Below are 26296 nucleotides of genomic sequence, written 5' to 3' on the forward strand. Positions count from 1 at the left end.
GGAGATGGGACATATTTCTGTCTCTCTAGGGAGAGACAGAGTTTCCTTCTCTCACCCTCAGCAGTGGAGTGTCTTTTGAAGACTTGTTTGTTGTTAGTATATTTGACATCAACAGTGTCACCTCATTAGCTCCAGGAGGTTTAACTAACATTCTAATTCATTTGTATCTCTACACGGGGAAGCCCCTCACAGGATCAGGAAAGCCCAAGGTCAGTAGGGTTCATTGGTTCATTCCCCAGGGTCTAGACCACAAAACAACTCAATCAGCCTGGTCTTCCCTTACCCTCCTTACCTTCTGCCTAGAGAGGCTGGCAGCCACATCCTTCCCTGAGGCTGAGTGAAGCCCAAGGTGGAATCCTCTTCTTAATACCTTGGGAACCGTTGAGACTGAATCTCTGAGAAACTACCCAGAGAACTGAGGAAAGCGCACATCTACATACCGTTAATCCCTCCCTGCTGCTACATCTCAAGGGAAGAACGTGGGACTTTGGGATTTGCAGAGTCAGAATTCTGGGTTCTTTCTCAACTCTCACCCCTTCTCATCTCATTTCTGGAGAATTCCCTGCCTACTTTGGTTCAACCAAGCTCCAAGAGGCTATCTTAGCTTTTAAGTTGACCATACCCTGTAGGTCAATATTTGAACACAAACAGGAATTGTTTAGGGACATGATATTCTAAACTGATCTAATTGCTGCTAGACTTAGCTATATTTCAATTATTGCCTAAATTTTTACTCTCCAAGTTTGAGGTAGTTTAGAAAGACATACAGTTTGTTTGTTTTTTAAATTTATTTATTTTATTTATTCATTTTTGGCTGCATTGGGTCTTTGTTGCTGCACGCGGGCTTTCTCTAGTTGCGGTGAGCGGGGGCTACTCTTCGTGTGGTGTGTGATCTTCTCATTGCAGTGGCCTCTCTTGTCGCAGAGCGTGGGCTCTAGGCGTGCGGGCTTCAGTAGTTGTGGCACGCAAGCTCAGTAGTTGTGGTGCACGGGATTAGTTGCTCCGTGGCATGTGGGATCTTCCCGAACCAGGGCTCGAACCCGCGTCCCCTGCATTGATCGGCAGGCGGATTCTTAACCACTGCACCACCAAGGAAGTCCAAGACATACAGCTTTAATTTATTCAATTAGAGGTTAATTTTGTGTACCTAGACAAATTCTACAGATCCTTCAAAACTCAGCCAAGTGTCACCTGTTATGTGAAGCCTTATTCTGATACACACACCTTCCCCCACACTCCTCCAAAAACGAAGAATTACTCCCTGCTCCATGCTCCATGGTGGCTTTGTGCCCACCCCAATTATAGCATTTATCACTCTGCACTGTGTTTATACACTCATTTTTCAACCTCTACTAGGATAGGTCCTCAATGGGAGCGACTAGTTCAACTCAGTTCAATTGCATCTCATCGCTTAGTATGGAGCTAAGCACCTAATGGATGTCTAGTATTCATTGATTGCAGAATGTTATAGCACTGGGCATTCCTTTACTTATTCACCAATATCATCCAAGACCCTATCACACTCCCTATAAATTATGTGTTTTTTTTGTTTTTTGTTTTTTTTTTTTGCGGTACGCGGGCCTCTCACTGTTGTGGCCTCTCCCGTTGCAGAGCACAGGCTCCGGACGCGCAGGCTCAGCGGCCATGGCTCGCGGGCCCAGCCGCTCCACAGCATGTGGGATCTTCCCGGACCGGGGCACGAACCCGCGTCCCCTGCATCGGCAGGCGGACTCTCAACCACTGCGCCACCAGGGAAGCCCAAATTATGTGTTTTATACCAGCGGCCGCTAGTGATTTTGGTCAAGGCCATTATAAAATGTAGAAACAAAATTTTTTCAAAGTTTGGCCATTCAAGAACAACCTTCATGATTTATGTTTTATCTAACTTATTAGTATAATTTACTTAATGTTTTTCTTCACTTAAATTCAGCTCACTCACTTTTTAAAAAAAAATTTTGGCTGCATTGGGTCTTCCTTGCGGTGAGCAGGCTTATCACTGCAGTGGCTTCTCTTGTTGCAGAGCATGGGCTCTAGGCACGCGGGCTTCAGTAGTTGTGGCGCATGGGCTCAGTAGTTGTGGCTCATGGGCTCTAGAGCACAGGCTCACTGGTTGTGGCACACGGGCTTAGTTGCTTTGCAGCATGTGGGATCTTCCCAGACCAGGGCTCGAACCCATATCCCCTGCGTTGGCAGGCAGATTCCTAACCGCTGCGACACCAGGGAAGTCCCTCACTCACTTTTTTCTTTAATGTAACAACATCATCGTACTGGCTATATTTTTTATCCCTCACTTTTAAACAAATACAAAAAAATGTTTAAATGCTCATGTATGTATCACCGAAAACTTTCATCTCAAGGACAAGTAGCTCTGAAAACTCTGGAAATATTGTTGAAATGAAGGCCTACAGGTGTATGTGTGTGAGAGAGAGAGAGAAATTGAGAGAGAGAGAGGAGACAGAGAGAAGAGAGAGAGAGAAAGAGAGAGAACTTGGTAGGAGTTTGTCAAAGCAATCTTGAAAGAAAAATGCAAAACAATTCCAGAAGAAACAACCACCAGCCACTTGAAAGTCTAGTTGTGTGTGTACTGAGCTGGGACATACTTTAGCAAGTATCAGTGGTCCACTCAGAGGAGACCAAACAAAGCCACTCTGTTGCTCTGGAGCAGAGGCTGCAAGCTGCTGACCCGCACGCTGCACAGGCGGTGGATGGCTTTCCAGATGGTTTGCGTTCAGCAGTTTTGTTAACTGCTCAACACTTCAGAATGCTGCCATGCTGGAGCTGGAACTCACTTCATTTGGAGTCTAGACCCTTTCCACTGTAGCCAGAGCCACAGTCATCTCTGAGTGACACCAAAGGCCGTATCTGGCAGTCTACTTTTTTTTTTTTTTTTTTTTTTTGCGGTACGCAGGCCTCTCACCGCTGCGGCCCCTCCCGTTGCGGAGCACAGGCTCCGGACGCGCAGGCCCAGCGGCCATGGCCCACGGGCCCAGCCGCTTCGCGGCATGTGGGATCCTCCCGGACCGGGGCACGAACCCGGGTCCCCTGCGTCGGCAGGTGGACTCTCAACCACTGCGCCACCAGGGAAGCCCCCGGCAGTCTACTTTTTAATTCCAGCCACACAAAAAATTTTTAACCTTTCTTCTTTAAGTTCTCCATTTTTCCCTCCCAGTTCCATTTCTCCCTCTCTCCATTTCTTTTGCCTTTCTTTCTCTTCTTTTTTTCCTAGTCCCCTGTGATTTTCTATTTGCTGAATTTAATGTGCCTATACCTTACAGGTGCTAAGTAATTATTCATTTTTAAAAGGCTGTAGGGAGAAAAATCTACTGACCCTGAAACCATGCCCCATAGGGTTAACAGAAATTGGTGACTCACAGAAATTCTTGAACTTGTCTTAAAGCTTGCTAAAAACCCCTCTGCCTGGTACCTGCCTTCACTGAGCAAGTTCACCTGAATTATTTTGCTGCAAATTGCATACCCTCCAAGCTTCACATACCCTAAACAGTAAGATGTTTGCCCTAGGTACTTGGAGTCAGCTGTGTGTAGTTCTACTTCTAGCTAGCTGAGACTGGTTGGGACCACTGACCCTAAAACTGGGCCTGTGCAGGTGTCTAATGACCTTCTAACATCACAAGGCCAAAAACTCCACCCTCAGATCATGCTTAACACCATTTTGAACACACATCCCATGAAGAAGCATGTATCTCAGATATGCCTGTGCGGAACACCAATTACCTCACCTTTTCTCTACATCAAATCACCTTTCCCCATGTCTAAGACCACCTTGGTTCTTTTTTTTTTTTTTTATTGGCTGTGTTGGGTCTTCATTGCTGCACGCGGGCTTTCTCTAGTTGCGGCGAGCGAGGGCTACTCTTCGATGTGGTGAGCGGGCTTCTCATTGCCGTGGCTTCTCTTGTTGTGGAGCACGGGCTCTAGGTGCTTGGGCTTCAGTGGCTGTGGCACGCAGGCTCAGTAGTTGTGGCTCGCGGGCTCTAGAGTGCAGGCTCAGTAGTTGTGGCACACGGGCTTAGTTGCTCCGCGGCATGTGGGATCTTCCCGGATCAGGGCTCGAACCCGTGTCCCCTGCATTGGCAGGCAGATTCCTAACTACTGCACTACCAGGGAAGTCTACCTTGGTTCTTTATCCCATAAATATCTCAGACCTCTGGCCTTCAGGGAGATGGAGCTGAGACTGGTTTTTCTGTCTCATCTCCTTTCTTGGCTGTCTTGTGACTAAACCTTTTCTTTGCTGCAAATCTTGGCGTCTCAGTGTTTTGACTTGCTGCATGCCAAGCAAACAACCTGGTTCGGTAACAACTCCTTAGTGACACTAGCTTTTAGTCATCTTCTGATCCTTCTTCTAGAATCAGACTCCACGGAGTTTAGAAGAGAAAATGACTGTACCCAGTCATTTTCAGTGAGGCCACGAAGCTGTTTCTTTGACCAATGCATCAATTTCTCCCAGGATGCTCTCTCCATGTTCCCCACTGGTTCACTGAGTCTTTCCAGCTGTTACCGAACCAAAACTTGGGTCCGCTCGCCCAGTAAAGCCAATCTACCGACACCAGGTTGTGGTGAAGGAAAGTGCAACGCTTATTGTAAGGCGCCATACAAGGAGTCCAGGACAGCTACTGCTCAAAAAGCCAAACTCCCCGATTGGTTTCAGCAAAGCCATTTTAAAGGCAAGGTGAGGGAGGGGAGTCCCAGGGTATGTGATCAGCTCGTGCACAGTTCTCTGATTGGTTGATGGTGAGGTAACAAGGCAGTGTCACAGGGGTTAAACATTATCAGTCCACGAAGACATGAGGCTACGTGCTCATGGTCATCAAGTAGTTAATTTCTTCCATTTGGTGGTGGTTTTAGCGTCTGTAAAAAACTCAGGAAATGTGCATCAGATACTATGATCTAGGTACTTCAGAAAGGAGCTAAAGCAGAGGATATGGGGGAGAGGTCTGTCCTGGGAAGGCCCCCTAGGGTCCTGCTCAGGTACACAGCTGACCCCAACATTCAAACTGGTTCTTCCAAATGCAATTGAAAATCACAGTGGACACAGTTGACAGGTATGTGCAGTGTCTCTGTGGGCTGAAGGGGGCCAGTGAATCTTGCTGTTTCTCAGTGAGGCCTTGACCTTTATCCTGACCCACATCTCACCTCTCCAGGAAGAGGAAGCAGAGACAGGCTCCAGCAAATGCTGTGTGGCCCCAAAGATCTTTTTTTTTTTCTAAGAGGAAAGATCAACAGTGGCGAGGTCTGAATGTCACTACAAAAAACTCGTTTCTTCTATTTGTTCTTGAAGTTTTAGTTCCCAGGTCAAACTTATCTGGATAACAATCAAATCTTAAAATATATCTGAAAGGATTTGTGTTTGGTAATGCGAAGAGGGTATGGGTCTAACTGGCTGCATTTTCAGTTTGCTCACCTGTTTTACTTCCTCACAGCCTGGTTTCTGTTACAACAGACTCATTTCATCAAGACCCTGCTTGAGTAAAACAGTGTTTGTGAAAGCACTTCCTGAAAGACATGCTTACCAATCAGGTTCTAATAGTTCTAGGTTTATTCCCTAAACTAAAATCAAGTTGGAACATCAGAGAGCTGTAGTCTTCTGTTGACTGTGATCATTCCTTCCAGAACTGCGTTAAGTGACTTGAACATCAGTGTCACTCCATCAGTTTACATTGAGAATTAGCCCTAGAAAATTCATTTCAAATTTACTATATGTTATACTGGTTAAGGTCACAGGCTCTGGAATGAAACTGTGCCAGCACTTACTGCCTGTGTGATCTTGGGAAGATGACTTAACCTCTCAGAACTTCAGCTCTTTATGTGTAAAATGGGGATAATAATGGTACCTATCTCCTAAGACTTTGTGGGATTCAAGTAAGTTAATGTGTACCAAGCACCTAAAACAATATCTGGCTCATACTTCAGGGCTCAATAAATGATAGCTAGTGTTATTATTATAATTGTTGGTATGTTGTTAAATGTGCTGTATTCTCTTTTGAAAAGCGGTAAGAAAAGATTCTTTTACATCTGAGATTTAACCCCAAAAAAGTGTTAAATTTCTCCCTATGTCTAGAAATCATATGACCTTTGAAGCTCTCAAATTTAATTGTATTTTATTTTTTACTTTGGCTACTAGGGAGCTCAGATACCTGTAGGTGACCACTATTATAAACTGCAGAGAAGCACATGGTTTACATTTCTTTTTTGTTTGTTTGTTTGTTTTTGTTTTTATTTTTTGCTGTGTTGGGTCTTTGTTGCTGTGTGCAGGCTTTCTCTAGTTGCGGCGAGCAGGGGCTACTCTTTGTTGCAGTGCGTGGACTTTTCACTGTCGTGGCTTCTAGGCGCGCAGGCTTCAGTAGTTGTGGTGCATGGGCTTAGCTGCTCCGCAGCATGCGGGATCCTCCCAGGCCAGGGCTTGAACCCGTGTCCCCTGCATTGGCAGGCGGACTCCCAACCACTGCACCATCAGAGAAGCCCATGGTTTACATTTCTGCATAGAAATCTTACTACTATATTCTTCCTGAATTTTGCCTTCACCCTGATCTACTTGACTATGTGGGCGTTTTGTGTTTTGTTTTGTTTTTGTTTTTTTTTATTTTTGGCTGTGCTGGGTGTTTGTAGCTGCACGTGGGCTTTCTCTAGTTGAGACAAGCAGGAGCTACTCTCCGTTGCGGTGCACGGGCTTCTCATTGCGGTGGCTTCTCTTGTTGCAGAGCACGAGCTCTTGGCGCTCCGGCTTCAGTAGTTGCAGCATGTCGGCTCAGTTGTTGTGGCGCACTGGCTTAGTTGCTCCACCACATGTGGGATCTTCCCGGACCAGGGATCAAACCCGTGTCCCCTGCATTGGCAGGCAGATTTTTAACCACTGGACCACGAGGGAAGTCCTGACAATGTGTTTTTAACTTTGGTATTCAATGTATTTCTAAGCCACTTCACATCTTTTGTATAAGGATATTGGGAATAGAATAAATTAAAAATAATTAGAGAAATAACTTAATTTCAACAAATACCATTGTTATCAATAAAATATTTATTGACTCTCCACACTAGCACTATTCAAAGTTCTGCATGCTCCTGTACTTTTTTTTTGCAGTACGTAGGGCTCTCACTGTTGTGGCCTCTCCCGTTGCAGAGCACAGGCTCCGGACGCGCAGGCTCAGCGGCCATGGCTCACGGGCCCAGCCACTCCGCGGCACGTGGGATCTTCCCGGACCGGGGCACGAACCCGTGTCCTCTGCATCGGCAGGCGGACTCTCAACCACTGCGCCACCAGGGAAGCCCACTCCTGTACTTCTTAATGTTGCTGCCTGGCCAAGGGTCCCAAGAATTCTTGTCATCAGGTTTTCATACTCTTTTTCCCCTTTCTTGTGTGTAGCACAATCAGATATGGAATAGGGTGGCTTTTATCATCTATTGCATTTGCAACATTAAGAAAAGAATGGGGTTCTTTTCCTTTTCTCTTTGAGGATGGCATCTCGTAAGTATCTTTCCCTGCTCTCAGTCCTCCTTCTGGTCCACTCCACCAATTTCCACGACAGCTCTGCTCATTGGCTATTGTTGTTTTGGGATTCTCCTGCAAGGATCACAGGAGCCAGTCTCCTGCCATGAGAAGCAGATGACTCTACTGAGATAGGCTGGGACCTGGGACCCTTTACCAGAGTGCTCGCCCCTGGACAAACATCTCCTTGAGCAACAGAATACAAAGAAACTATAAGGAACTAAAAATAACTGCAAGCATGCACAGCTGGGGCAATTATGAACAATAGGATACAAAAAGGCCACAAACCAACTGCCACTTCTGAGGTGCTGGGAGCAAAAGCAGGGTATTGTGCGTGCTCCATGGGCATGGCACTGCCAAGTGGGTGGGCAGACCCCCTAAGCTACACCTCCTGCCCAACCCACGGACCTGCCCCCACTTGTTACCGCATTTAAGGACCCAAGCAGCTCCTTTCTGGAGCAAACAAGGGCACCTGTTACTTATTTTCTTTCCCTCACACTGCAGCACAAGCCCCAATAAAGACTTGCCTGAAATTCTCGTCTGGCCTCTTATCAATTTCTATTGATTAAAGAGTACAAGGGGGGCTTCCCTGGTGGTGCGGTGGTTGAGAATCTGCCTGCCAACACAGGGGACGTGGGTTCGAGCTCTGGTCTGGGAAGATCCCACATGCTGTGGAGCAACTAGTCCAGTGAGCCACAACTACTGAGCCTGTGCGTCTGGAGCCTGTGCTCTGCAACAGGAGAGGCCACGATAGTGAGAGGCCCGCGCACCGCGACGAAGAGTGGCCCCCGCTTGCCACAACTAGAGAAAGCCCTCACACAGAAATGAAAACCCAACACAGCCAAAAAAAAAAAAAAAAACAAAAATAAATAAATGGGGGGTTTAAAAAAAAAAAGAGTACAAGGGCCTGGGTCAGTAACACTACTGTTACAAAGAAGAACAAACCTGACTCCATATTGAATCTATTCCTTTAGCTCTAAACTTTGTGCTCTGTTGCCTGTGCTTAGTCATGCTGGCTCTGCACCTTTGTAAGAGAATGTTACCTATAGCCTGAAATGTGCATGATGGCCCATTCTCAAAACGTCTGCTTTATCAACTGCTGTCATCATCTTATCCTTCCATTCAATCATTCTCTCCTTCACGGACATTCCTGTGCTAGTCCTTATTCTAAGCACTATGGTGAGAGAGGAGGCTGGCTTTGTAGGCGATCTAAGGTTTCATGATTGGAATCTAATACAAAGTGGATGAATTAGTACTGATTAGCATTTCACAGGCAAGATAGCCATGGGACAGTCATCTCTCCACTCCCTCCTTTTTCCTTTTGAGATTCCTGTCCTTCAGATCATGTCCCTACTTCTGATTTGAGGAATGTTTTTTCTAGGAAGGAATATTTCTGGCTCCCTGATCAAGTACGTTCTTGCCATAGTCTCCTCACTTATGCTATAATCAGCTATAAGCTGATTCCTTATGCTATAGACCAAGGGGTTCAGCACTGGTGAGAAAAGGTTGTAGACAACAGACACTGCCTGGCCCTCTTCTGGGGAGTAGCTGGAGCTGGGACACAGGTAGATAAGGGTACAACACACATACTGCAGGAGAACCACCATGAGGTGGGAGGAACTAGTGGAGAAGGCCCGGCGCCTTCCCTGGGCTGAATCCATCCTCACGATGGTGGCCACAATGCAGCCATAGGAGAGGCAGATAAGGAGGAAGGGAATGGCCACAGCGGCCACACTGATGGCATAGAGAGCTGCCTCATGCCTGTGGGTGTCTGCACAGGCCAGGCGCATAACGGCAGGCGTGTCACAGAAGAAGTGATAGATTTCATTGTGGCCACAGACTGAAAGGTGGCAGATCAGAATGGTCAAAGGCAGCACCAACAGGAATCCCAGACCTAAAGAACCTAAAGTCATCTGCCCACAGAGCTGCCAACTCACGATGAGGTTGTAACGCAATGGATGACAGACTTCCACGTACCTGCCATAGGCCATGACAGCAAGAAAGACACAGTCAGATTCCCCGAGAAGGATGGAGAAGAACCTCTGGGCTCCACAGCCAGGGAGAGAGATAAGCATCCGCCCCATGGAAAGGACGCCAGCCAGAGTCAAGGGAGCAATGTTGGTGGAGTTGCCAGTCTCCAGCATGGCCAGTGCAAAGAGGAAGAAGTACACTGGGGTATGGAGGGAGTGTTCTCACCAGACTGTGAGCCCAGTGGTGACATTTCCAATGAGGCTTCCTGGGTACAACAGCAAGAAGGCCATGAATATGAGGGCCACCACTGCCTGGTCTGTTGAAGTGGAAGTGGAAATGGAAATGGACCGCTCCTGTCTGGTCGTGCTCTTCCATTAGCCCTGGTACCAGGAAGGACATCATGGGCAAAGTGATCCCTCCTGTGTCCTCGAGCTTGCTTGTGTTAGAAACACAGTTTGCAGTCCTTGATTCCTTACTTTCATTGCTTCTTTTAGAGTTCAGTTAAGGTGATCTTGCCTCCTGCACTGCTTAATCTACTAGCTGTGTGACGTTGGAGAAGTTATGGACATCAGCGTTCTCCTTTTAAACATGGGAAGGGTGTGACACACACCTCGGAGAGGTGGTGTCTGAGAGTGCCATGCCCCATGCCAGCCATGCAATAGAACGGTTCTCAACAGGGTTTCCTTCCAATTGCATTTTTTCCTTGATCTCCGTTCTTTTTTTTTTTTTTAAAGCAAACCTTCCTGAACATTCTCATGCCTCTTCATTACTATGATTGTCCAATCACCCCCCAGGACACCGTAAAAGTACATATTTGTACAAAGAGCATATGATTCTCATATCAACCCTAAAAGGCTGGCAACACAGGTCTTTCCTTTACCTGTTTTACAAAGGTGGAAACCAGAAGCCCAGATAAGTTAAACAGCTCACACTGCTATCCTCCCCATTCCCAAACTCGCAATTTTGGTATCGTATTTTTTGTTTTTGTTTTTTTTCTTAAACTTTGAACAATCCAATTTTGTTCTGTTTTGTTTTACCAAATACTAACCCTACTCTTGTTTTACCTTCTTTCTCATATCTGCCTTCATTTGCATTATTACGGTGTCCACCCTAAATAAGGCTTTCATCCCCTCATGTCTAGCTCACTGCCCACCAACCCAACTTATCATACTTTTAGATTAACCTCTCTTAAACACTTTTAAAATCATATTACTCTACTCTGACCCTAAACTTAAAAAGCAAAGGAACCTCAAATTTATTAGTCAATTATACCTCGATAAAACTGAAGAAAAAATAATAAAGGAATCTCTTATTCTTGTGATATCACATACAATTATCACAAAATAATTTTATAAGTGAAACTAGCATAACTTACCTGGGGTATAACTTCAGGAAATCCCTCAATGACCAAAATCCACTGTCCCATCTCACCCACCACACCTTTGTTCTAAATCGCTCAGTCCTTATGCACGACTCTTAAACTTTCTTTTAATTTCCTGCAAGGTAGACTTGCACATATGCAAACATACTTTCTTGTGTTTATGGATTACCTTTTCAATGATATTCAAACAGCCGAAGGTAGCAGCCTACAGAAGGGTCTTTGCATTGATCTTTTCAGGGGGATTCTCAGAGAGCCTGGGCCATGCCAAAAACACTTTCCTGCTAAAATAGAGGGGCAGGGCCAAAAACATATGCAAATTAGAACGTTCAACCACCATTGTTTTTTTGGTGTAACAAGTGAACCAAGTTTTACCATTGTGTTTTCTTTTGGTTTAGTTGTTAACGATGATCCCCAGTGCTGGCAACGTTGTGGACAAATGAGCATTACCAAGCTCGCTGGTGGAGAGGTGAGAGGTTCAACACTTTAGGAAAATAATAATATTTTTAAATGCTCATGTTTTGTCAAAATATTGACAGTTTTCCAAGGTGAGTAATGCATACCTAAGTATTCATAGTACTATCCTCTTAATTTGTGTAGATTTGAAATTTGCCAAATAAAAAATTAGCATTTGAGTTTAGTTATCACACTTCGGGAGTCTAAAATTAGAAATTAATCTGAAATTAGAATGACAATGGCAACAACAAAAACCTTTATATACAAGGTAAAAATCATAGCATAATTTTAATAGGGAATAATGAAGACAACTTAATACGGAATGCTAGATTCAGTTGATGAAATACTATGCAATGGTTTAAAGTTATATTTCTAAAGACAATGTAATAACCTGAAGATATCTGTGATATAATACTAAACAGAAAATGAGATTTTAAAAATGAGATCACCTCACTGTAGAAAGAATGCACTCTGAGTAATGAGCCTGAAAAGTGTTTTTCCTGTTCTATATTTTCTAATATTCTTTAATAAACATCAATGCTCTTATCATTTAAATTAATTGCAAACTTATAACATGACAAAAGGAGAAACAAGCAGTGTCGTCCTCAAACTGTGGAGTACAATCTTTTGCAAATTTTTAAAGCAAAGTAAACAATTTATACAGAAATTAAGAAAAAAGTTTGTCTAACCACAACTGGTCACTGTATTTTCAATAAGAAAAGTGTCATTCCATGAATGCACATTTCATCCTTCATTCAGGTAACTTATCATCAATCACCCCTGGAATGGAACTGAAGGAAGTTTATTTTTCTAGCCAGGCTGCTTTCCCGGAATGCCTACTGCAGAACAATCCCTGTGCATCAGCTGTTCTATGGAAACATCTGAACCAAAGCCATCATGGCCAGAAGCACCAAGCACTTCAAAGGAAAGTGCTGATTTGGAAGCTTGAAACTGGCTCTTTCACACTTGGTACATGGTCAACACATTCCTTTCGCTCTACCCTGTTCACTCTTGAGTTATTTGTGTGTATGCCTGTCTCCCTGGCTGCACAATACACTATTAGCATCTTTGACGGCAGCTTCTATATTTCGTTTGCCTTAACACACATACTCACACATAATTTGCATATAGTAAATGCAACTCAATTTTTTAAAATAATGAAGCCAACTTGACAAAGCCTAGTATCCTGAGTCACAGCAGGGAAAACTGTAAAACAAAATAAAACTAAAATGCCAGCTAACGGGTATTGAGTGCCCCTTAACGTCCACTGCATTGCAAATAATAACGACTGACACTTATTGGGTGTCAGGGACTATTCCAAGCACTTTATGCCAATTAACTCATTTGCACCTCAAAATAAACTTATGAGGTAGGAGCCATTATGGTCCTTATTTTACAGATGAGAAAAACCAAAGCACAGACTCCAACCCTGGCCAAATACTGCAGACTGTACACACTTAACCACTACTCCGTGTTGGCTTGCCATGAACATGTCCTCATAGTTGTCTCCTTTGCAGGTTTCAGCTTTGTATATATGGACTTGGGGAAGAATAATGATTTGCTATATTCTGTCTAGAGGAGACAGTACATCATCTCCTAGTTGGGAATCTTTAAAAAAAAATTAGACACTTAATATTCCTACTGCTGGGAATTAATTCTAAAGAAGTCAAAGGGATGAAAAGGGTATTCATATAAAGCTATTTCTAGTAGTATTGTTTCTGTATCTAAAAGAAAGAAGCAGATCACACAACATATAGGGAACAAAAATATCTAACTGTTCTACAGTCATTCAATAATATAGTGTATGAATTCAGTGCATTAAAAGGCCTCCACTAAGAAAAGAATGCAGAAGTAGGGGTGAAAACCTTAATGAGGAAAAAAAAAAAAAAAAAAAAACACCTTAATGAGGAGGTAAAAGACCCATACACTGAAAACTATAAAACGTTGATGAAAGAAGTTAACTATGACACAAATAAATGAAATGATAACCCATGTTCATGAATTGGAAGAATTAATATTTTCAAGATGTCTGTGCTGCTCAAACTTATCTATAGATGCATGCAATTCCTATCAAGATTCCAATGGCATTTTTCACAGAAGTAGAAAAAATAATCCTAGAACTCAAATGGAAGGAACCAGAAAAGATCCCAGAGCAAAAGCCATCTTGAACAGTAAGAACAAAGCTGGAGATATCACACTTCCTGATTTTTTTTTTTTTTAAAGAAGATGGCGGGGGTAGGAGTTTAGTAATTTATTTATTTATTTTTGCTGTGTTGGGTCTTCGTTTCTGTGCGAGCGCTTTCTCTAGTTGTGGCAAGCGGGGGCCCGTCTTCACTGCGTGGCGCGGGCCTCTCACTATCGCGGCCTCTCTTGTTGCGGAGCACAGGCTCCAGACGCGCAGGCTCAGTAGTTGTGGCTCACGGGCCTAGTTGCTCCGCGGCATGTGGCATCCTCCCAGACCAGGGCTCGAACCTGTGTCCCCTGCATTAGCAGGCAGATTCTCAACCACTGCGCCACCAGGGAAGCCCCTACACGTCCTGATTTTTAATTAGAATACAAAGGTGTAGAAATTAAAATAGTATGGTACTGGCACAAAAACAGACACATTGACCGATGGAACATATATACATTAGTCAGCCTAATAAAGAATGAAATCCTGCCATTGGCGACAGCAAGCACGAAGCTGGAGGAGATTATGCCAAGTGAAATAAGCTAGACAGAAAAATAAGTGGTGATATCACTTATATGTGGAAACTAAAAAAAAAGTTGAACTCATAGAAACAGAGAGTAGAAGTGTGGCTACCAAGGGTCAGGGAGTAGGGGGAATAGGGAGATGCTGGCCAAAGGGTATAAGCTTTCAATTATAAGATGAATAAATTCCAGAGACCTAATGTACAACGTGATGACTAAATTGAACAATAATGCATTGTATACTTGAAATTTTCCAAGCGAGTAGATATTGTGTTCTCAACACATACAAAGAAACAACTATATGAGATGAAAGTTATACTAGTTAGCTTGATCGTAGTAATCATTTCACAATGTATAACAAAATGTCACATTGTACACCTTAAATACGTACAAATTTTATTTGTCAATTATACCTCAACAAAGCTGAAAAATAAAATATTGAGCATAAGTCTGTGTATTGGAAGGAAGGTTGAATAATTGGTAGCTCTTAACATTCTCTGCACCGTGTGAATTTTACAGTGTTTTCTCCATAAACCCCACAATAATCCTTTTAAAGCTAATAACGTGCTATGTAACATAATGAATACTGCACATGCATTATCTCATTCAATCTCCACAACTTCTCTATGAGAGGGGAACATCACTCTCATTGCCACTTTACAGATAAGGTCACCAAGGCTTCGACCATGTGATTAATGTACCCAAGGGCACACATATAGTCAGTGGCTGAGCCAAGGTTTGCGTCCGAGTCTGTCTGAATTAGACCTACTCTTTTAACCATTCTTATGTATTACCTCCAAACCCCAAGTTTTGAAAATTACTATCTGCCTAACTCTATCTTTTAAACAAACAAAGAGTAGTAGTAATAATAATGATACATGTATAGGGCTTCCCCGGTGGCACAGTGGTTGAGAGTCCGCCTGCCGATGCAGGGGACACGGGTTCGTGCCCCGGTCTGGGAGGATCCCACATGCCGCGGAGCGGCTGGGCCTGTGAGCCATGGCCACTGAGGCTGCACGTCTGGAGCCTGTGCTCTGCAATGGGAGAGGCCACAACAGTGAGAGGCCCGTGTACCACAAAAAAAAAAAAAAAAGATACATGTATAGATGTATCCCAAGAAAATGTATGACATATGCTAGGGCTTTTTAAATATTAAAATTACCTTGAAAACTCCATTAATAACCTTGAAGGTCCTTTGAGATATGGATATCCAACATATGGTCACCCACTACATGACCTCTAAAATCCCTTCTAGTTCTATGATTTCATGAAAAACCTTTTAAAAAAAATTTTTTTTTAAATTAAAAAAGAAGCTCTAGATGGTCCCCATTTCTCCAAGGGACACTGAAAGAAAACCATCTCTTCAGGTGCTTTACATGAAATTGAATGAAGTATTAGTTTCATCAATGTCAAGTAAAATTTTTTTTTGGCTGCATTGGGTCTTCGTTGTTGTGGCGAGCAGGGGCTACTCTTTGTTGTGGTGCACAGGCTTCTCATTGCAACGGCTTCTCTTGTTGCAGAGCACGGGCTCTAGGGCACGCGGGCTTCAGTAGTTGTGGCTCACGGGATTAGTTGCTCCGCAGCATATGGGATCTTCCCCAAGCAGGGATCAAACCTGTGTCCCTGCATTGGCAGGCAGATTTTTAACCACTGCACCACCAAGAAAGTCCCAAATGTCAAGTAAATTGAGAGACCACCGTCAGGATTTGAATGGTTCAATACAGAACACCCAAGGAGATGGTGGGTGAAAAGTTCCGGCTTTGATATGTTAAATGTGAGATACTTACTAGGATCCAAATAGTGATGTCAGCTAGACAGTGGATATACTAGTCTGGAGTTCAGGGACAAAGTTAGGCTGCAAATAACATATCTGAGAGTTATCAGCCTGTTTTTGTATTTAAAGACAAACAACTGAACTGGATTACCTACCAAAAAAATGTAAATAGAAAAGAGGGTCTGGGGCCAAGATCCAGCCTGAGTGGGAGTTAGGGCAAGTATAGAAGCCAGCAAAGTAGACTAAGAAGGAATATCAGAGATATGAGAGTAAAGTCAAGAGGAATCAATTTCCCAGAAGCAAAGAGAAAAGGGGATATTGCAGAATATGGAAAAGAACAAAAAAACAATGAATAATGCCGCATGTGGAAATTTTCTTTTTTGAATGTTATTTCAAGGTAAATCAAGTGAAAATAGTAATTTTTCTTTTCCTCAACTGACCTCATCACTGAGTTCATCAACAAGTGACTAAAAAATAATCCTTAGGGAAGCTGTACCAAATGGAATAACGGAATATAGGAACACTGAATTTAATCTTGTTGTTTTATGCTTCCCAAGCAGACCTTCCTGAGTCATCTCAGGGGACCAAGAGTGTCACTTTAGCCAGCTTAGTTATTATGAATGTCATTATTTGATGATTATTTCAAATCCAAATATCAAGGAAACTTCAAAGGTAAGTTCCAGGCTACAGAGATATAAGTATAGCCGGATGTTACCTTATACAAAGAAGCAGCAGGATAGACCATACTCTCGGTCCCAGAATTGATCAGATAAGGAATCAGATCTAGTTTGAGAAGAGCTTTAACACAGTGCCCTGAATCAGTAAGATATGTGAATCTAGAAGTGGTAAGCATGCCAGCCCGCAGATCTTCTGAGGACAGACCACTGGGGTCCTCAGCGTTTAGCAAGGGACCCATGTAAGTCTGCAATGGCTTGCGGTCCACATGAGTACATTAAAAGGTAAGAATCTCCTTCCAGACTCCAGATTTTAGAAGATTAGGAAAATCCCTAGCGTGTAACCAGGACAAGGCTTGCTGTGGGCATTGGCCAAGGAACAGAAGCTAAGTATGGAGTGGAGCTTTTCCCAGAAAGAGGCAAAGTTCAGTTTTGACTCAGAACCAGTGTCCTATACTAGACAGTTTAAGGAGAATTCAAGAATGCATACTGTGAAATCCATGTTCTTCAAAACGATTGATGGCAAGGAGGCTCTGTCCAAAATAGTCAAGGGATCATGCTCTAGATCAGATTGAGTCCGAAACTAACTGGCCTTGAAATATAATGTCAGTACTTTCAAGGTTTCTCCAGTTTAAAAATATATCTGTCATCCCAAATGTCAATAGAAGCTGAAGAATTAGAGAATATCTACTTCTGTTATAAAAGGAATGGCTAGAAGGTTTCTTCTCATTAAGAATCACCCATATGCTCTGGTACATACAAAATTAAATTTGATTTTCTCCTGTTAAAAAAAAAATCCCCTGTATGCATTAAAAAATAATTCTAATTACATGCAACTTTTCAAAAACCATTTTTGGAAAAGAGAGATACGCCTGCACTTTCCTAACACGTTGTCCTTTTACAACAGCCCTTAGCTGAATTTGACTTGTATTCTTTTTATTACTTTATCTCTCATTCAGTTTTGGCCTCTTTGTGTATTGACACCCCCTCTCGTTCTCTACACTTTTCCCTCTTCTCCTAGAAACTAGAGCTATGCCTTACATAGAGGACGGTCTTAATAAATTTTTTTTAAAGATTTATTAGAATAAATATTGATTAAATGAGTAGTTGGTGAGAGAGGACGAAAAGAAGGAGCAAAAAGGAAAGAGAGAGAGATTACAGATCAGGGCACTGAGCACAGACTTTGTAAGGATCTGAGAAAGGCTGGTGGTGTGTCACTTTACAGTGAAATAGCTTGTAGATGAAGGACAATTAGAATGAAAGGATTTGTCTCTCTAGGACACCTATCAGTCAGCCTTACACGTAGTGCATTGTTCAGTGAGATACAATTTATTTTTGTGATAGAAGCTTAGACTTGCTTCTGACTGACCTAGGAATTGTGTTACTTTGCCATTTACTAGCTGGGCAAGTTGGTTAAACCTTTAAGCCTGAGTTTCTTCACCTGAAAAAAATACAGACAATAAAGGTACATGTTGCATAGGACTGAAGGACCCCTTAAGTGAAAGGATGCCTGTAAAATGATTAGCATGGTGCACAGTACCCAATAAATGTTACCTATTATTATGCAGTAGGAGAATAATAACTTTGTGTTGAGTGTCTGAATATGTCATTTGATATACTCAAACTATGCTTGTAAAAGTGTTATGCTGAAAAGTATTATGTGGGATTGCCTATATGCTACCATTATTGACTTTCAGAAGCAAATTCTATATGACTCAACCTATTAACAGTAAAGGGAATGATCCAGCAACCCCACTCCTGGGCATATACTTGGACAAAACTATAATTCAAAAAGATACATGCACCCCCATGTTCATAGCAGCACTATTCACAATAGCCAAGACATGGAAACAACCTAAGTGTCCATCAATAGATAAAATAGATAAAAAATAGATTAAATAGATAAAAAATAGATAAAATAGATAAAAAAGAAAATAAAATGAAAAGAAAAAATAGAAAAAAGAAAAAAGAAAAAAAATAGATAAAAAAGATGTGGTACATATATACAATGGAACACTACTCAGCCATTAAAAAGAACAAAATAATGCCATTTAAATACCATATGATATCACTTATATGTGGAATATAAATGAACATATTTATGAAACAGAAACAGACTCACAGACATAGAGATCAGAATTGTGGTTGCCAAGGGAGATGGGGGGGAGGGATGAACTGGGAGTCTGGAATTAGCAGATGCAAACTATTATATATAGAATGGATAAACAACAAGGTCCTACTGTGTAGCACAGGGAACTATATCCAATCTCCTGGGATAAGCCATAATGGAAAAGAATATTTTAAAAGACTGTATATATATATGTGTGTGTATAACTGAGTCACTTTGCTGTACAGCAGAGATTGGCACAGCATGGTAAATCAACTATACTTCAATTTTAAAAAAAAAGGAAAAAATAAAAATGAAGTAAAATAAATTTTTAAAAAAATTGTAAAGGGACACGACTTTGGCTCTTCTTTCCAGATGCTGCTGCCAGAAAATACTCTTAGAGTCTCTTCCAGAAAGTAAAAATACTCTCTTCAGACATAATTTCTTCAGATTTACCGACATATGTAAAATTCATATTTTATTTTATGAATTAATTTTATGAATATTTATGAATTCATAAATTCACATATAAAATTCATTTATATGAACATATAGAAAATGTTATTCAGAGATGTCTTGTAAAAATAAATATATCCACCTGATGTGGGAATCTTCCAGCTGCTATGAGTAACTTCAGGAGAAACAAATATCTGTGCTCCAAGCAGGGCTTTTGTCCCCGAATGATAGTTGGAATATTATTCTCCCTTCCCTGTTTATCCCACAGTCAAAACTCCCAAGTTAAGATTTCATTTTCCTCTTCAGGTGAGTCCAAATTTGTGCTAACAGGTATAACATAAATTTCAATTAGGCCATGTAGATAAACCTAAAGTCAGGACATTTTATATAAACTACCTTTTAACTGTAACAACTCATTTATAAGTAGATGAAACAGTGCTCATCCTTCATTCTACTTAAAGAGGGATTCTGCAATATAAGGTGACACAGGAAACTAGTAGTGGAACCAGATGTAATACAAAATTTCTCCCAGAAAATGTTAGATAGACCGGCCAGGCATTCTGTCTACGCAGCCATGTAAATCTTTTTCAGTCTCAGGATAGATCATGAAGGAATCAATGAATCAGTGTACTTTACTGAACAGTTAATATGTGCCAGACATTCCTGTAGGTTCTTGTATGGACAGTGTTTCATCTGCGCATCATGACAGTCTTGTAAAGTAGTGAGGTGTTATTCTGAGCAAATGGGGTCTTAGAGCAAACGAGCTAGCAAGATCACAAAATTAATAAGTAGCAAAGCTGGGATCCTAATACACATCATTCAATTCCAACATAGCCTACCTTCTACCATCTTGCTTGGAATCATCATCTCCCCCAAATTCGTACGCTCTTTTTAATGAATGCATTCTCCTAAAAGCTGGTTGTATAATCAAAGAGACAGTTTACTGACTTAGGTAAAAGATCACCTTTTCACTACTTTTTTCCCCTTGTTATTAAATGTTGTCTACAATTTAAATCGAGAGAAACTGACAAGAGAGGATGGAAGGTGTTGCAAACAGAACAAGAATAAGGGAAAATCTGGCTGACAGTCTTGTCCCTCTGACTCCATGAAGTAGACGGCATCTCAATCATCTTTGCATCCTCTACAGTACCTTGTATATTTAAATGATGAATTAAAAAATGACCGACTGGGGCAACCTTGAAGAAGTCAGGCAATCTCTTTGGAAGAGATGGATCATATAACCTGGCAGAGCTCCGATTCTGTGGGTCTGTGTGATCTTTTATGGCCACTAGTCAACTTGTACAGGGTTTACGTGAAGGATGAAGAACTCATGAAGCTTTGTTCTTGGTCACATGATTGTAAACAGTCTCAAGAGATGATAAACAATCTTTCCAAAGACTAGTTATCCCCTGGGAGTTTTCTCTAGGCATATCTATCTTAGAAAGTGTTGACTACTACTTTAGTTGTGTTCTTTGGGATAATAAAGGAGGAGGTGTTCCAAGTCAAGGTTTTATATTTGGGAAGTTTGGGGAATTATATTTTCCACTGAGTAATAGCCAATCTAGGGTCTAAATCAGTACTTTTAGATCGTTTCTACTTAGGTAATCTAATTAGCACGAGAGACAATTTACATTCCTAAGGTCTTGGTGCTCAGCCACCAAGAAATCTCTCGGAAATCTTATGCTTTTATCTTCCAAAATTCATGCAGATCTTTTTTCTATGCATACTATCTCCACGTTTTTATTTTTTTATATCCAAAAATTTTCACATTAAAATTGACTTTTTTAAAAAGCTGTGCTATGTTGGTGCTAGGACTTCACTTTGTTCTAGACACAGCTCTGTACCTTCTAGATTCTAGACTCTATACATTCTAGTCTAGGAAGCACAACATGGATCCCAATAACCCCAGTATCCCTCCAGATTTACATAAAGAATGAAGTAAGCAAAGCACTCAGTTATTTGTTTGCATGAGGCCCGACATTTGGTTCAATATTTTGGCATCATTTAAAACAAATATGTTCCAGACCATCTTTTGAAAAATGTGTCTAGTTAGTTTCTTCTTTGCAATAACAAAAGCAATTCATATAATCTAAAGTTGAGATAGCTTCCAGGTAAAACATAACTTACAGCTTTATCTTGTCACAATGAAGAGACCACAATGAGTGAGAAACTTTCTTTTTAAATAAATTTATCCATTTATTTATTTTTGGCTGTGTTGGGTCTTCGTTGCTGCGCACAGGCTTTCTCTAGTTGCGGCGAGCGGGGGCTACACTTCGTTGCGGTGCACGGGCTTCTCACTGCGGTGGCTTCTCTTGTTACGGAGCATGGGGCTCTAGGCGCACCAGCTACAGTAGTTGTGGCTCTCGGGCTCTAGAGCGCAGGCTCAGTAGTTGTGGCACATGGGCTTAGTTGCTTCTCGGCATGTGGGATCATCCTGGACCAAGGCTTGAACCAGTGTCCTCTGCATTGGCAGGCGGATTCTTAACCACTGTGCCACCAGGGAAGCCCCCATTGTTTGTTTTTTGTTTGTTTTTTGTTTTTTTTTTTGCCCCCATTGTTTTTAACCAAACACTTTCCCTCTGCTCCTTATGAGAGAAAGAAGGGAGATTTTTTTGGTTGCATTGGCAAGGGCAGTATTTACTAGATGAACCACAGTCTAAATTATAATTATGCTTCTCTTGTCTGGAAATACTGTAATCAAACATTTTTGATCTCTGATCTTAGGTGCTCTTTTTCCAATTGACCATCCAGAGTTCTACCTATGGCTGAACTATAACCAATCAAATAACAAAACCACTTAGGAGATATAAAGTATAGGGGAGGCAGTGCAGTATAAATAAAGATTAAGGACAAAAGCTCTATAGACAAACTTTCAAATCCCAGCTCTCCCATTTCCAACTTATGTGACTTCAAAGCACCTTTTTCTTTGTTTGTTTGTTTTTGCGGTACACGGGCCTCTCACTGCTGTGGCCTCTCCCGTTGTGGAGCACAGGCTCCGGACGCGCAAGCTCAGCGGCCATGGCTCACGGGCCCAGCCGCTCCGCAGCACGTGGGATCTTCCCAGACCGGTGCACAAACCCGTGTCCCCTGCATTAGCAGGTGGACTCTCAACCACTGTGCCACCAGGGAAGCCCCAAAGCACTTTTTAACTTTTTTTTAATCCTGCATGTCTTCATCTGTAGAATGGGTATGATAATAGTACATGCCTACTAAAGTGGTTTAACGGATGAAGTAAGCTAACCCGTTTAAGTACTTTCACTTTCCTAACACTTAACATGGAATAAATGATAATTTGTCATAAGACAGAGCCCTCGTCCTCCAGGAACCTAGAATATAATTTGGGACAGAACATACAGATACAGTAAAGACAGTATGTTAGCTCTAAAATCATAACATGATGAGTGACATAGAATTTCAGAGAAAGGAGAGAGAGATTTAAACTGGAGTGGCCTAGGAAGACTTTGCAAAAGAAGAACATAACCTAGAATTTTAAAAGTGGGCAGGATTTGAATCCGACAACAGAGAGAAGACTTCTAGCTAGAAGGAAAATAGAATTCTATGAAGCAGAAAGGAGAATGATGGATAAGAAGCCAATGAGTAGACCATACGGTATATAACAGGGATAATTGAGGGCCATAGTGGGATTAGCCTAAAAAAGTATGATCCAGGGCTTCCCTGGTGGCACAGTGGTTGAGAGTCAGCCTGCCGATGCAGGGAACACGGGTTCGTGCCCCGGTCCGGAAAGATCCCACATGCCGCGGAGCGGCTGGGCCCGTGAGCCACGGCCGCTGGGCCTGCACGTCCGGAGCCTGTGCTCCGCAACGGGAGAGGCTGCAACAGTGAGAGCCCCACGTACCACACACACACACAAAAAAGTCTGATCCAGGAGACACTGGAATAATCAGCAGAGGAGTGAGAAAGCTGTCATTTAATACATAGGAAAGCCTTGAAAAATTTTAAGCAGATGAATAATATGATAATGGAGAACAGGATGTATTATAGAGAGAAAAGAAGGGAAATGGAAGATTAGATGGGAGGTAATCACAAGAATCCAAATGTAAGGTAACAATGGATAGAACTAACAGGACAGTGGGAAGGGACCAAAGTAACAGATATGAGAACTTTTGAAAATTTTTATTTTATATTGAAGCATAGTTGATTAACAATGTTGTGTTAGTTTCAGGTGTACAGCAAAGTGATTCAGTTATACATATACATGTATCTATTCATTTTCAAATTCTTTTCCCATTTAGATTATTACAGAATGTTGAGCAGCGTTCCCTGTGCTATACAGTAGGTCCTTGCTGGTTATCTATTTTAAATATAGCAGTGTGTACATGTCCATCCCAAACTCCTAATTTATCCCTCCTTCCCCACCCTTCCCCCCCGGTAACCATAAGTTCATTCTCTAAGTCTGTAAGTCTGTTTCTGTTTTGTAAACAGGTTCATTTGTATTATTATTTTTTTTAGATTCCACATATGAATAATATTATATAATGTTTGTTTTTTGATATGAGAAAACTTTGAAGGACCAACTATCAGTATTTAGGGACAAATGAATACTGGTATTTATTGGATAAAGGAGAGGAAGCAAAATGAAGCAATAAAGTCTCTAGGTTTTGAGCTAAATTATAGAGCTTGTGATGCAATATCACAGTGTAGCTCTAGCACAATTTTCTTTAAACTACGACACACAGCTATTTATACATTCCTAAAATTTCACATTTCAAGTTTCCCATAATGAATTGATACCCTATTTTATCTATTTTGTTCTTGTTTGTTTGTTTTTGCGGTACGCGGGCCTCTCCCTGTTGTGGCCTCTCCCGTCGCGGAGCACAGGCTCCAGATGCGCAGGCTCAGCGGCCATGGCTCACGGGCCCAGCCGCTCCGCGGCACGTGGGATCTTCCCGGACCGGGGCACGAACCCGCGTCCCCTGCATCGGCAGGCGGACTGTCAACCACTGCGCCACCAGGGAAGCCCTATTTTACCTATTTTGTACCTTTGAACTTTAAATTGACTTTATTCATTCAGCAAATACTTCTTGGAAAACTTTCTCTATCAGGTACTATGCTAGGCACTGGAATTAAAGCAAAGATCATCAAAATCCCCGCCACTGAGGATTTCTCAGTCTTCAGTACTTGAGGGTAAAGGTGGCAAATGTACACATGATAATGTTCCATGATCTGCTTTGAAATGAAAGTGTGCACATAATTGCCAAAGTACTTCCATGAATGGAAACGTTGGGAAAGCATCGTATTAAATGAGAGGTACCTAGAGACTGTGTCATCTTTCCTTTTCGTAGGTCCAATGCCATACCCATGGAAGAAATAAATAAAACTGTTTGATACAATCAAACAACTGTTTGATACAAAAAACTGCAAAGATACTATTCTTCTTTCGTCCATTCTCAGCTGACCCAAAGGTACAGGTGGTGATTTCTGTGGCTTTCCTGGTGATGTACCTGACCAGCCTCAGTGGAAATGCCATCATTGCAGTTACTGTCCAGATTAACCACTCTCTCCATGCCCCCATGTACTTTTTCCTGGCTAACTTGGCAGTTCTGGAAATCTTCTATACATCTTCCATCACCCCACTGGCCTTGGAAAACCTTCTTTCAATGGGCAAAACTCCTGTTTCTATCACTGGATGTGGCCCCCAAATGTTTTTCTTTGTCTTCTTGGGTGGGGTTGATCGTGTCCTGCTTGCAGTCATGGCTTATGACCGGTTTATAGCAATCTGCTACCCTCTACGATACACCCTCATCATGAGCTGGCCCTTGTGTGTGGAGTTGATGGTAGGATCCCTGGTACTGGGGTTCCTGCTGTCACTACCACTGACTATTTTAATCTTCCATCTCCCATTCTGCAACAACAGCGAAATCTACCACTTCTACTGTGACATGCCTGCCGTCGTGCGCCTGGCTTGTGCAGACACGCACGTTCACCAAACTATCATCAGCTTCATCGTCCTAAGCATCGCCCTCTCAGTAACCTCCATCTCCTACGTCTTCATCGTGGAAGCTATTTTACAGATCCAGTCAGCAGAAGGGCACCACCGAGCCTTCCCCAACCTGCTCTTCTCACATCTTAGTGGTCCTCCTGCAGTATGGCTGCACCAGCTTTATATACTTGTCCCCCAGTTCCAGCTACTCTCCTGAGATGGACCCGGTGGTGTCTGTGGTCTACACTTCTATCACTCCCATTTTAAACCCCTTGATCTATAGTATGAGGAACAAGGAATTGAAAGATGCCCTAAGGAGGGCACTAAGCACGTTTTAGGTAGGATGGTTCTACGACTTATTTAAATCAGGACACTTCTGAGAATGAAATGGGATGCAGTTAATAATTATGCTGGGATGATATACATGAGCCAGGACTGTCCTCAACAAACTGAGACATAGTATTCTAGAAGAATAATGAATGCACCGGAGGAAATGAATACTACTAATTGAAATAAAGCTTTATCACATAGGGTAACATGATGTCCTGGGCATGGATGGAGGAGCTTCAGCACTTATTTATTGGACCTCTACTGCGTCCTAGGTACTTTATGTGGGTTATCTCACTCAGCCTATAATAAGTATAATTGTCTTCACTGTTAGAAAAGAAAACTAAAGTAGCTAACAAAAGACATATCCAGGATGAGAACACAAGTATTCGGAAACCTAAAGACTAAGCTGTCTTCACACAATGACACTCCCCTTGTTCTAAGCTCGCTCTGCCAGTAAGAATATACGTTACCTCGTGCACGTTTCTCCATCTCTCTAGGCTTCAGTTTCCTTATTTCTGAAGTGGCAGAGATGTGTTCCTTCCAAGGTCATAACATTATGTTCTAAATATTGGCCCAGCAGACCCTGAATGGGGAAAAAAAAAAAAAAAAAAAAGAGGCTTTGCCGTTAGCCAAAGGAAGGAGGAATTTTTTTTACATTTCCTGTTTTGTTAACCAAAATGAAAACTCATGATTCTGTTCATAACATTTAAAGAGCACCCCAGTAATAAAAAGCATAGTAATAATGGAGGAAATGTTCTTTAATTTAATAAGTGAAAATATAGGAGAGGAAGAAAGTGGGCATCATTGAATTGGATTCCTTGAGGATCTCTTCTATCTCAGAGAGTGTTCCAGACTCTGCTTGAGCTTCCAAGGAGAGAGATCATTAACTTGTAAGACACTCCATTCCTCGCTGGACACCTCCAGTTATTAAAGTACTGTACCTTACCTTGAGCTAAATTCTATCTACAAACAACTTCCTGCCACTGATCCTGTGTTTCCTCCCTAAGAGCTCTCTTCTAC

General features: G+C 42.0%; 1 protein-coding gene, 1 long non-coding RNA gene and 1 pseudogene across 3 annotated transcripts in view; 1 reads left to right on the forward strand and 2 right to left on the reverse strand.

Moving 5' to 3' along the window:
• Window positions 1-818: 818 nt before the first annotated feature.
• LOC137230162 (uncharacterized) overlaps window positions 819-26296 on the reverse strand; it is a 55413-nt gene continuing 29935 nt past the window's right edge. The window contains exons 2-4 of one of the 2 annotated variants that reach the window (XR_010946025.1): window positions 25747-25859; window positions 11020-11131; window positions 819-1080 (exon numbers count right to left, since the gene is read on the reverse strand). This is a non-coding gene — a long non-coding RNA (uncharacterized lncRNA). Of the gene's footprint in view, window positions 1081-11019; window positions 11132-21193; window positions 21467-25746; window positions 25860-26296 lie in introns of those variants that run through there. The other variant, XR_010946026.1, reaches the window with a different exon arrangement.
• LOC137230425 (olfactory receptor 10V1-like) lies at window positions 8836-9844 on the reverse strand (annotated as a pseudogene).
• LOC137231226 (olfactory receptor 10V1-like) lies at window positions 24462-25163 on the forward strand. The gene has a single exon (XM_067751736.1). It carries the CDS (start codon window positions 24462-24464, stop codon window positions 25161-25163), a length of 702 nt encoding a protein of 233 aa, XP_067607837.1.

Source organism: Pseudorca crassidens, chromosome 9 (assembly GCF_039906515.1).
Source record: "Pseudorca crassidens isolate mPseCra1 chromosome 9, mPseCra1.hap1, whole genome shotgun sequence".
Lineage (NCBI taxonomy): Eukaryota > Metazoa > Chordata > Mammalia > Artiodactyla > Delphinidae > Pseudorca > Pseudorca crassidens.

Excerpts from the sequence above, each read along its gene's own strand:
- LOC137231226 (XM_067751736.1), top strand. The coding sequence starts at position 24,462 with ATGTACCTGACCAGCCTCAGTGGAAATGCCATCATTGCAGTTACTGTC.